The sequence below is a fragment of the Pelmatolapia mariae genome, linkage group LG8, assembly GCF_036321145.2.
Source record: "Pelmatolapia mariae isolate MD_Pm_ZW linkage group LG8, Pm_UMD_F_2, whole genome shotgun sequence".
Taxonomy (NCBI): domain Eukaryota; kingdom Metazoa; phylum Chordata; class Actinopteri; order Cichliformes; family Cichlidae; genus Pelmatolapia; species Pelmatolapia mariae.
The window spans coordinates 22,230,715-22,242,833 of record NC_086234.1 but is presented as its reverse complement, the minus strand read 5'-3'; the positions used below and the strand labels follow the sequence as shown (position 1 = coordinate 22,242,833).

The 12,119-nt window shown below is 40.5% G+C and overlaps 1 protein-coding gene across 1 annotated transcript; it reads right to left on the bottom strand.

Annotated features, from left to right (window-relative positions):
* Positions 1 to 3,147: 3,147 nt before the first annotated feature.
* On the bottom strand, positions 3,148 to 6,301 carry gdf10b (growth differentiation factor 10b). Its single transcript, XM_063482143.2, has 3 exons — positions 6,039 to 6,301; positions 3,803 to 4,713; positions 3,148 to 3,591 (listed from the first exon to the last, which is right to left on the bottom strand). The coding sequence occupies exons 1-3, from the start codon at positions 6,298 to 6,300 to the stop codon at positions 3,400 to 3,402; spliced, it is 1,365 nt and encodes a 454-aa protein (XP_063338213.2). The 5' UTR covers position 6,301; the 3' UTR covers positions 3,148 to 3,399.
* Between the last annotated feature and the right edge of the window lie 5,818 nt (positions 6,302 to 12,119).

Sequence of the window (12,119 nt, the reverse complement as noted above, 5' to 3'; positions counted from 1 at the left end):
TTATGTACAGGCAACACAATGGAGAGCATAACATCATATTCACAGGGGGATGATGAAATTAACATAATATACATGAAAAGCCAAAGAATTTGGATTGATAATAAATGTTTTTTTTTTAAACATATTGATATTAATAATCACTGTATGTGTGATTGTGTTTGTTTCATTCAGATTGTCCCACCACCTAAGGAGGTGATAGAGTATGTACAGACATATATGCTACAATCATATTTATACTGATAAAATATTAATAATACAGTCTGTGTTTGATTTAAAAATGCATTTATGTTGAGTTTCTTGTCTCAATTGTCAAACGAGCACGTGGAAACTCTTTCATAAAATGAAAGAAACTAACAATGAGATGTTGTGCTGACCCTATGTGAAGTTTTGGAGAGATTTAATAGCAGAAATACATTAATGCTAAAATAAAATAAGAGATTGCATATCAGGCAAGTTCTATATGTTGTGGACTAATCTTAAAAAAAGTGTGTGACTACATCTCTTGTTGTGCACTTCTCCTGTGCGAAGAAGAACCAGACGCAAAGCAGCATATGGAAGAATGTTGATGAACTGGTATAGGTTTTCTAGTGGGAACCTGTAAAATCTTAGTGAAGGCATTATTTCACACGACTGGAAAGTGGAACAAAGCTACAGTAGTCTCAGAAGGATGGTGGGATAGCAAGACTCTGCCCTATGTTCCTGGGGGGGTGGGGTTGAGCCCAAACCACGAGCCAGTGAGTCTGGGGAGTCTGGGGACGTTGGCTTACATCCGACCTATAGTGGAATTTCTTTCTTCTTCTTCTTCTTCTCAATCATTCAGTCTCTTATTACTTGGTTCACACTGGGTTTCATAAAATGGTTTCGCTGTGGCCCTTTCATGGTCTTAAGAGGTCTGCTCTATGGAGTCCATCAGTGATGAAAGACGAGGAGTAAATGTACTGGCATGGGTACAGCAAACAGTGTAGGCATGCAGAAGGAAAACAAACACAATGAGAAAACTTTAATATGATCTAAAGTGCAGTCACCTGATCAGTTGGATGAACTTGTGAAAAGAAAAGAGAAATAATAAAAATGTTTTAGGGTAGTGAGGACTTGATCATGTGTCATACCAGCAATATGTTTTGGCCCAAGCTTTGTTTTCAAGGTCAGACATTTGTCAGTATACTACATGTTTGTTCCAGATTCTTTTGGTCTACGTTTGTTTCTGTTATGTGGTGATATTCTCTGTAGCTTCATACAAGTGACTCCTGCCCTATGACAGCTACTCTGAATCTTCAAAACATACATTACATTAACAATTTGAAGTTTAAGTCGTCACTGGTGATGAGCCTAATTGTAACACTATGCTATCAAAAAGTGCTTTTTAAAAAAATTATTCTCCCAATTATTGGCAATTAGGGGATAAAATAAAATAAAATAAAATGTATTTTTAAATACTTTTTTCTTGTCTCCAGACAGCAGGGTTAGGATTTGGAGCTGGGATTGTGGTTATCATCAATAGTGACTTACATATCACAGCGGTTTATATAAAGTACCAAACAAAAACAAACACAAAACTTTTTTTAATCAAATGTATTTACAGGTCATGTAGACTAGCATTCATAAATAAAAAGCACTAACCTGCCACTATTTTAAAAAACACAAAAACAAAGATTGTCTTGGTAACCTGCCAGAGGGTCTGCAGATGGAAATTAGCCAAGGCTATAATCTGGCATATTTACATTTGTTAAAATGTTCATTAATATGTATTTTCCCTCTTTCTAAATAAATTAAATAAAACCAGTAAACCTACATATCAGACCTAATGTCCCAATTTGCTGAATAAAACATCAGCAAAGTTGGAAATTAAAGGAAAAGTTCACAAAAGTGTCTCAGGTCAGCACAAATACCCTTTGGCACTGGTTCATTAAGTGTCTGGAAATCTACTGGACACATGGAAACCATTACCTCAAAATATATTTCCTCATTTGATGATGTTAGTAGTGTTGAGAGCATATTCATCCAAAGTCTGTAGTAGGTTTTAAACTGGACTGACATCTGCTGATTATTAAGGTATATGATTCAAGCATTATCATCCTCAGGAAATAAGTATTTATAAAATGAAGGTGAACAATTTTGCACTTCCTCTAAAGTGAAATGTTTAATTTTTTCCCTCCATCTTTATATATGTAATTTAATGTTACATGACAAGAGGTACAGTGTGTAGAAAGTACTGCATGTTATGGTTAGGTATACATACTTTAATACATAAAAACCTACATTAACAAGTGTTTTTTACAGTATATACAATTCAGTTTATTTTTATACCAAGCATACACCAAGTCTGTGGTCTATTAAAGCACACATCAGCACATCCCATTAATATTTGATTACAGTTTAGCAATATCTCCTTTAGTTACTGTGGAAATCTACTTTCATTACTGTACACATTAAAAACTGTACATGTCTTTATGGATAAATAATGTTTTAGTGTTTAAGGGAAGCAGTGAATAAACACAGGAAGTACAGAAAGTCGTCCAAGTTTGACATCCTTTCAACTGAACAAAATGCACAGCAGGTGGCAGCAGTGCACTGTTTATGTGTGATTGGTGAACAGCGTAACCCTGCTTTCAATGCATTAACAGTCGCTGTATGGCAAAATACACTCATTATATACAAGATATAAACAAATAGTTGCTGAGATATAGTTTGAAGAAGATATGACCTCTCATGCATGATAAAGGGCTAAACTCACTAAGTACCACTTAATGTTCATGTGTAATGATTTCCATGACAAATGCTGAGTAACAGAGAATATGAATATGCTGCCATGTAGCATCTGTGTCCAAAGTTCTTCTTATCAGTTTGACCACAGTTCAGAACATTTGATTAGCTGCTGAAATTCAGCCTTTTTTCAGCTCTTTTGAGGAGTCTGAGCAGATTCCCAAACCAAGTCCAGTTAAGTCTGAGTCCAAGGTGATGGTAAAACAACATCCTTCTAAAAACTGAAACAGAGAAAAAACTTGATAAACTGCTCCAAATAAATAAATAAAAAAGCTTTTTAAGGATCAATTGGAACTTGATCTACTTGCAGGAACTTGTAGATTAAAAGTCATACAAACACGTGTTTCTTTAAGGGCACCTAAGCATTTTCAGAAAATAAACTTGGATGAAAGGCATCTATGAACACTATTAGACAGAAGAAAAATACTTAAGGCAATGTCCAATCCTGGCAGACACGAAACAAGGCCAAGATCTCGGAAGAAAATTCTGTATGTATCAGTTATTCTCACTGTTTCTCTCCACAACTGTTCTTCCATCTGACACGAGCTTCCTGTTACATGCTGAGTCTACACTTTCTTTGTCTTCATTGTCTCCTATCTTCATTGATCACAGTTTCCAGTGGCTCATGCAGTGGCCCTACCGGCAGGCGCATGTATCCACAGACATGTTTGGGTAAACCTTTAGCACCATGTTCCTGCTCGGATCCAGGTAAAGGACGCTGAGGGGGCTCATCTTGTCTGGAACACAACATGGCTCAGGCACACCAGGGACAATTCCCACAGCTCTGACAATGCTCTGGATAGTGGCGTGATTGGAAGGACGTGCCACCTGAGGAAGTAAGGAGTTGTAAAAGACTGATTATTAGTACAATAACAAGAGAATTTTCCTAACCCTTAAAATAAAGTTAAAGTCATGTTTTTATAATAGTTTTAATAGTTTTTCTACTTGTGGATTTGGTAAAATAAGGAAGTATTCTACTGACTGAATTAAAAAATCGGCTAATGGTTGGAGTGACAATAAGAAGGTTTTCACGTCTTACTTTAGGTATGGGGAATCCACAGGTCCCGGCGCAGTAGTAGGCATCAAAAGCCTTTGGCGCCAACACCCACTCGCTCCAGCCGATGTCTGCAAAGTCTACCCTGAGGTAACGCCTGGAGCAAACCCTGGGCTCACTCCACTGTCTCCTCCTGGCCTTCTTCATCGTCCTCTCATCAAAGCTCAGCACTTGTGGCTTGCTCAGGCCCTCGCTGCTTACCAGGCCCTGCTTTCTTCCAGTTTTGACCACAGTTTTTGCTTTTGCTGGGAAATATGTGCTCTGCCACAGTTCGTGGTTCTTCAGGTTATTGAAATGCGCCTCCGGGATGTCGTTGGTTTGGATCTGTAGATGAAGCTCCCTCCGAATCCTCGAGGCTGACGTTGAGACGGATGAGTCATCCCCGGCCGGAAAAGGCCCATACCTCTGTAGTGACATGGCTACGCTGTTTGGTTCATCTATAGCTCGATCGTCGGCATACACCAAGATATACGGCAGGTTGGCTGGTGAGAGGCGTTCTTGGCCATGAGGGCTCCTCTGCTGTACCCGAGCCCCCCCAAATCCCATATCAAACTCCACCATGACCACAAGCTCTTTGACATCTCTGGCATGTTTCAGCACTGCAGTTACGTCCTGCGTTTGCCAAGAGCTTTTCTTGAAAGGAGACAGAGTTACGTTTCCCAGAGGCGTCAGAAAAGCCGAGTTTAGGGACAACCCATAGAAGAGGAGCCGCGAATGAGCAGGATCGGGATGCTGGATGCCTCCAGACGGGTGGCGAGGTGTTCGGAAACGCCACGCCAGTCTCTGGTGGTGGCGGGGCCTCTGGTAGAGGAAGTGAAAAGAGGCGGAGAGGATGAGCTCGGAGTTTTGGATTGAGGACAGGTTGAACTGGAACACATCTCTGCCCTGTGAGACTCCTGGGGAATATGAAAAGGAATCAGGAGACAAATGAAAAGCTTGGCAAGAAAAAGTTCTTCAGGTTACAAAATGTCTGAGAGAAAAACATTTTCATCCCGCGCACAATGCTTTTTATGATCCGAATACAGGAAATACACACATAAACAGTGATGTGATGAGCTCAGCTATACAGATCTTTTGCTGAACAGATGCTACAGCCCTGAGGGAGCACCTCTCTCTGAAATGAACAATAAAGACGAGTGAAGTGATCGCATTGCTGCCTTGACCCTTTCCCCTTCTTTTCTTTGCAACTCCTTTATCATGTCACGTTTGATTGAACTCAGTAACAATGTCAATATATCACTCGCAAATGTTGCTCAACACATCTGACGGACATAAGCAGCAGCAGCAGCAACATGGAAAATATTAAGCACAGCACGGTTAAATGCCTGCCTCGTGCATGACCAAAAAACCTCACCCTCGATAGCTATACTATTGAAGTTCAAATCTTGTCTCCTGCACTTCCACCGCAGCCTGAAAGACAAACATTGGGTCGGTCCAGCAGGTCTATCATTGGCATATGGAAATGCTTATAGCAGAAAGAGCTCCTCTGAGGCTTTATGCAGTGCAGCCGGTGTCTGAGTGTGATAATGGGCTCTTGTCTGACACCTAGGCTGTTACAGCTACTGGGGAAACAACAGTGTTTGAGACATAAAGTTTTCTCAGTTCAGTAAATCACAGCACAGACGGAGGTGAAGACGTTTGGCACAAAGGGAATCGAGGGCTGCTGGGCGATTGACAAAACACCTGTGCTGAGGATGCTTAGGATAAAGAAATGAAAAGTTACAATTTGAAAGATTAAAAGTAATTCAGATCTTTTAGTCTCTTATCTTACCTACTTAAGTTTAATTTGGACATTTTTTCCTCCTGTATTTTTTTAAGTTAATATTTGGTGAAACAAAAATGAAATTAACCCTACAGTGAGAGAACTGCACTTTTATTTAAGGACGTGTCAACGATAAATACATACATGTTGGTATCCAGATCCACACATTATTAGTTTTGTTGCTTCTGTAATTTCCCCCTTTTTTGCAATTCGACCAATTGCATTAATGCGCTGACTTAGTGTTCGACTACAGTAATTATGATATCAGCAACAACAAACCTGCTTCAATTTGTGCTAAAACATTTTAACATATTTACCAAATAATTAACGTCATCCAATAAAAATGTATAACTGAATATTTACTTTGTAGTTTTACGCATGAAAATCTTGTTAAACAAAACCACGCGCGGCTCTGCTCTGACCTATTTAACTTAAACAAATATAGGTGTTGTCACTCACTCGGAACAGCTTTAAAACTTCTCACGGTGTTTCCTTCCTTCTGGCTCTGCGGCTCTTTACTGTACTTCTCGTACACTTTGAACATGTTGATGGTGACCATGTCCCGGTTCGCGCTCTCTTGCGCAAAGACGCGCTGCTCTGCAGCCGGAGAGACTTCGGCACCTTGACGCACGGGTCTTTCCAGACCTTCAGATTGAAAGTAACTCCAGCTGGACTCCAGGACCGCCAGTAAACACAAGGTGTAAAAAATCCGGTTCTCCATCATAGCTGATGTGGAAGCAGATTCTATTAAAATTATCTTCAATCAATAAAATTATTTGTCTATTTTTTTTATTAATTAATTAATTTTTTTTGTTTTTCTAAAAATGTCTCTTTCTAGTCCTGCCAGTTTGCTGCCCACCCAGACTTCAAATCGATGCCCAGGTTATCCGTGTCAGATCCGAACTCCACGGTTCATGGTCTACAGCTGTTTCTACAATGGGAGGAGATCCGCGCAGACGCTGCTGCTGCAGGATGACAGATGGTGACGCCTCAGAGCGCGCAGCCAACGAGAGCCTTGCAGCCCATTATGTGAAGTGCTCATGAGCACTGACAGGCTTCAAAATCCAAAACTTCTTAACACAGTGACCTCTGACAGAAAATGCATCAACACTAAAGACTACATGCTGAACATCATTCTGCTCTATCACTGAGAGTTTTATGAGGGCGTTTAAAAAATAATTATAATGGAGTATAATAATAATAATTTTGTTTTATCATGCTGCACTGGAAGACTACTTTGAAAATCCAACTAAAACTCATTCATCCATCAATTTTCTTTACCACTTAACCAAATCAGGAACCTATCCCACCTGTGACAGGGCAAAAGGTGATGCACACCCTGGACGGATTACCAGTATACTGCACGTAAACACCTCTTGTGGTGTCACCATTAGGACTGGTTAAGCCTTTAAAATGTAAATAAAATATATAGATATTGTTACTGTGACATCAGACAGATTTCTCAAGTTCTGATGCTTTAACTTGAAAAAAAAAACACCAAACAACTGACATCATCAGCCTCAATCTGACTGACAAACCAAAGAAAGCAAAATACCTCCATCAAACAATAGTTTACAAAAATGATCATCATGCTGTATTAAGTGGGACTTAGAACTAGTGATCAAAACTATAAACTCATCAGGGAAATGTTTACTGTGGTCATAAATAAACTGAGAAGCAGGGATGTTTTGTCAGAGATTTAAATAAACCTGGACTTTTTCTGCAATTAGAGGTCTGGAGGTCATTAGCGAGAATGCAGCTTTAAGGCACTTCCTTCAGCTGTATTGAGCAGACCGTGAATACATGTCCATATTTTCATCTGCACTCTACAGTCAAGCCAAACGCGCACTGATCCTGGCTTACAAGTCATCCCATCATATTCATATATCGTCCATGTCACTCTTTAAACATTGCCCATTATTACAATTCAATAATGACCATGTAATTAACTTCTGTACTCTAACTATCTGCAAGCCATTACCCATTTTGCAAGCAGTTTACACTCAAACAAAGGAGAGGCAATAAAAGATGCTGCAACAACACCTTCTTCATTTCTCCTTCCCTTTGAAGCTTGCCTGAAGGAATTTCTTGGATGACTCCACCATTACAGCACAGAAAAGGTAAAAAGTCTTGAAAAGGGTCAAAACCCCAAGACCTCTTGGGATTTTTGCTTGCTTCAAACAACAACTGCTTGAGGCAGATGATCACCCCTCAAGACTGTGGATCTGCTGCAGATTTCTATCTGTTGAAAGGGAGAAGGTGCCAAGTGCTTTCACAAAGAGAGGTATTGGGGTTTTCCTCTTTAATACTGTAGGGACTTGACCTTACTATATAAAGTGCCCTAGAAGACTTGTGTTGGGGCTATCCTAACAAAACTGCATTTTAAAACAACACTTGCACTGTTGCTAATATACTGCAGGTTGCTTGTTCAACCATGAAAAACACATATTTGAAACAACAACCTTGTAACACAGAATTAGATATTACTACTGTCTTAGTGTTTACCCACATAGCAAGCAGGTCTGGCCCGGATCTGGTTTCAAGCCGGATCTGCTGGCTGACTTCTGGCATGATAAGACGTATGTCATCCAGATATGGGCCAGGCCTGGCATAAATGGCACTGTCTATGCAATGGCATGCCATATCTGGCCCGATTGTGGTTTGGTGTATGTGGCCCAGGCCCATAGAAAACAGGTCTTCCCTGGATCCGGCATCAAGCTGGCACTTTCTGACTGACTGGTGTCATGGCAGGGTGTATGTCAACCAGATGTGGGCCAGGTCTGGCAATGATGGCACTATTTATGTTCCTATTTTCCTATTTTAGTTAGAAGACCCGAATGCCATTTGCAATACTATACTGCTATGGTAGCCAACGTTTCAAATGCAGGTTTGACAGGTTTGTGAGTGTACACTTTATCCAAAACCTAGTAACGGTTTGCTCATCTTTGCCAGTGGGTGGCTGTAGCTCAGGAGGTAGAGCAAGTCACCTACTGATCAGAAGGTTAGTGGTTCGATCCCTGGATCCTCCAGTCACATTTGTCAAGAGTGTGTATGTAGTTAGGAAGCACTTAGTTAAGAGAAAGTGTTTGGTTGGGTGAATGTGGCATGTTTTATAGAGCACTTTGAGTAATCCGGGAGAGTAGAAAAGTGCTATATAAGAATTAGTCCATTCACTGTCTGAACAGAGTTTTGTCATGTTACTTTTGCACTGTTTTGCATGTTTTGGCACATGTTGTTATTGCATGGCTTGATTAAGGTACACATTAGGCTGACATCTGGGGCCAGCACAGGGCCAGCAGTGTGTCTACAACTGGGCCGTGGCTGAACACCACTTACACATGGCCCACATACTGCAAAGAATGACGGCCCTTCTGTGGCCCAGATCAGGTTTGCCAGAGGTAATCCACACATGGGCCAGCACAGGACCACCAGTGTGTCTGCAACTGGCCTTGTTGCAGACACACTGCAACAAGGCCACCTCTGGTTTGGCCACTGAAGAGCCTTCATTCTTTGCGGTATGTCTCCATTTGTAAGCACATTGTGTGGGCCAGATCTGGGCCATACCAGTTTTGTTATGTGGGTATATGTTCACTTCAGCTGCAGTCAGTTAGCCCTGGGTGATCAGAAAAATTGTCTTTTTATACCACTGGAAGCTTTATTACTAAAGCTAGATCTTCCAGCTTAGAAAAGCTGAACCATGATGAGTGTTCAGACAGGAACTTCACTGACTGATGGCCGAGTCTCAAGGTGAAACACGTGTCACTTTGTTGCCTGACAGTTTCTTTTAGGCAGCGAGTAGCAGAAAAAAAAGGAGAGCTGCTTTGTGTGTTTCTGCTGTAGCACAATGGTTTCCCTGTAAGAGACGTGCTCTCACCACCACGGGTCAGACATCCATTAAAATACCTCCTGCTGGTCCTTGAGAGGGATCACAAGGCACTCTTTGACACCACTGTGTCCTACATCAGAGATAAAGGACTCTGCTGGGACTGGGATCCCCTTCAGTAAAACAGTGGCGTGTTAAAAGGTCGTGCCGCTTCAAGGAAAGAGCCAGATAGTATCAGCCTCCTCCCAGAGAGTAATCAAAAGATGTTATCACTCAGCGTGGGGCAGTCTAATTGGTTATAATAGGGTTTGAAAAAGTAACATTGCTCTTGTGAGTCTTCTTTTTGTGGTGTTGTGGTTTTTGTGCCCCATTTCAAAGTAGGCATATGTGACTGTGAAAACGATCGGCACAGTTGTGTTTGTCCTCATCAGAAAAAAAAGGTAAAAACATTAATAATTTGACCAAACACTTATCAAAACCCTTAAGGTGAAAAAAAAGTTAGCCTTGGCTGGATTACTATCTGCCCCCTCTGGGATTTGTAGCCCTGGAATTATCTGGAAGTTGTTACAGTGCCACAAAACTGATGAAGAAGCAGATCAGTTAAGATGAATGGGGGCACGAAGGGCATGCTGCTGATATTTGAGACCACCGTTCACATTTAATCTGTTAGAAAGAAAGAGCTGACCTGTGGTTTCTTTGAAAAATGACTACAGTCGTTTCCTACTTTTTGCCTCATAGTCTTGGTCGTTCAAGGGCTGTTTTCCATCAGGTGGTTTTTGGGTGGCCCCAACCTTTATGTGTTTTCTCACCGTGAGGTTGCCTGTTGAACTTCTTACAAGGCCATCTAAAGGTTTGCCTGAGGTTCGCTTTTTGGGGGATGTGATTGGTGGGAATAAAACCCTTTTTGCTAAACCTTGTCAGATGCTCCTGGCTGCTGCTTTTAACTTAGATTAATGAATAATATAAAATATAACCCATTTCCAAAAATGGAAAAGAGTTGGTTGGTTTTTGTTTTATTAAGTTAATGGAACTTCATAATAACACTTCATTCTACAGCGGAAACTTTCCCTGTTCTGTTGTAACAATATATCTAGAAAATTCTTGCTTTAGCCTAATGGTGTTTATTTATTTCATGCGTCATGATCATTGGCTCAGGGATCTGGTCGATAGTCATTTATCGTCCAATATTTTTTCACAAACTCCAGCAGTGTCATCAGTTTTCATTCACCTGGCCAAAGAACCGATGAGTTTGCACCATGGACAGGCACCGTCATCCATCTGGCCAAAATTCACTACTCCAGTCACTTGTCACTACCCCTCCTTCAGTGCAGATCAGATATCAGTGAAACTTGCACACAGTGATAACCTAATAATGGGTTTTCATTTAAACCCTGCTCAGGGTCAGTGTCAGATGATTTCTTTTTGGTATAAATAATGTCTTAAACTCGGTTAAGGCTGCCCAAAAACAGGGCTGTGATGTGATTTACATAAGATTGTCAATGTTGATACATTTTTCCTACACAAATGATAAAGAAAAACTTCATAAAATACAAAATCATATAATAACTTGAAATATCAGTTGCCACATAGTACTTGCATTCAACATGACTACAGAACATGCCTACAGCCTACAGAACAATTGGTGACTATACACTAGAGAAGCACTAGGGAAAAAGTCTATAACCAGATGCAAGTGGTTTCTAGCGATTGCTGTAAAATTGATCGATAAAGCCCTGATCCCAGGCCTAGAGATCAGCAATTGACGCTTTGATAACCGGTTCCTTGGGAAAAGTGTTCTGCATCTGCCAGGTTGTAAAGAGGTGTACAATGTTGCACCAGTAAACCTCCTTGCAATAGAGCAGATGTTACACAAGCACCAGTCCTTTTAGTTTATATGTGGAAACTCTTGTTTACCTTCAAAGTAAAAATTGTACCTCACTGCTGGAACCAACACTTTTTAAAAGGCATAACTTTAACTTTGACGCAAATGTTCTCTGTTTCCTGTTTGCATTGCACTTTTATCAAGTTTTACTACAGCTTGGAGATTAAACGGCAATTGTTTGCAGCCTAGTTTGCATCTTCCATGCAAAATACGTGACTCTGGCAATTTACTAGTGACCACAGCAATCACTGGAAGCATAATCTTTGTGACCAATAGTGACAGCCATATGACATATTTTCCTTCCTTTCCTTTTATGGCCATGGTTTCTACGGCGATATACCCTGTGCATGACAAAAAAACTTCTTCTTTCTTTCTGTACTACACATTTTATGCATTGTGAGCTGGATGAGCTACTACATAACTGATATTCTATTTAATTTTATGCTTTTGTCAACTCATGGTCCTTTCAGGTACAAAAACACAAAGAGAGAAAACTCCACTCATAGAAGCTCAGTAAATTGTGTTTAATACTCACCTGTGTTATTACAGAATCTTTCTCTATCTGCTGTCTTTCACGCCATGATTTGTGCCTTCTTACACTGAATACAAGGTGCTCATTGTGCTCCTCTTTTTATTTCCTGGTGAACAATGAACACAGAAAGTGAGTCATTTCTTCTGAGGAGAATTTACAGTTGATGTTTTGACAGTTTTTGACTATGAAACTTTAAGCTCTATATTGATGCCTGTGCACTGAGCCAGGACTGCTTCAGCACAGTCATTAGCCACATGTTTAAAGGTAATTTAAGCCCCCACCAGTATTTGAGACACCTGCAGC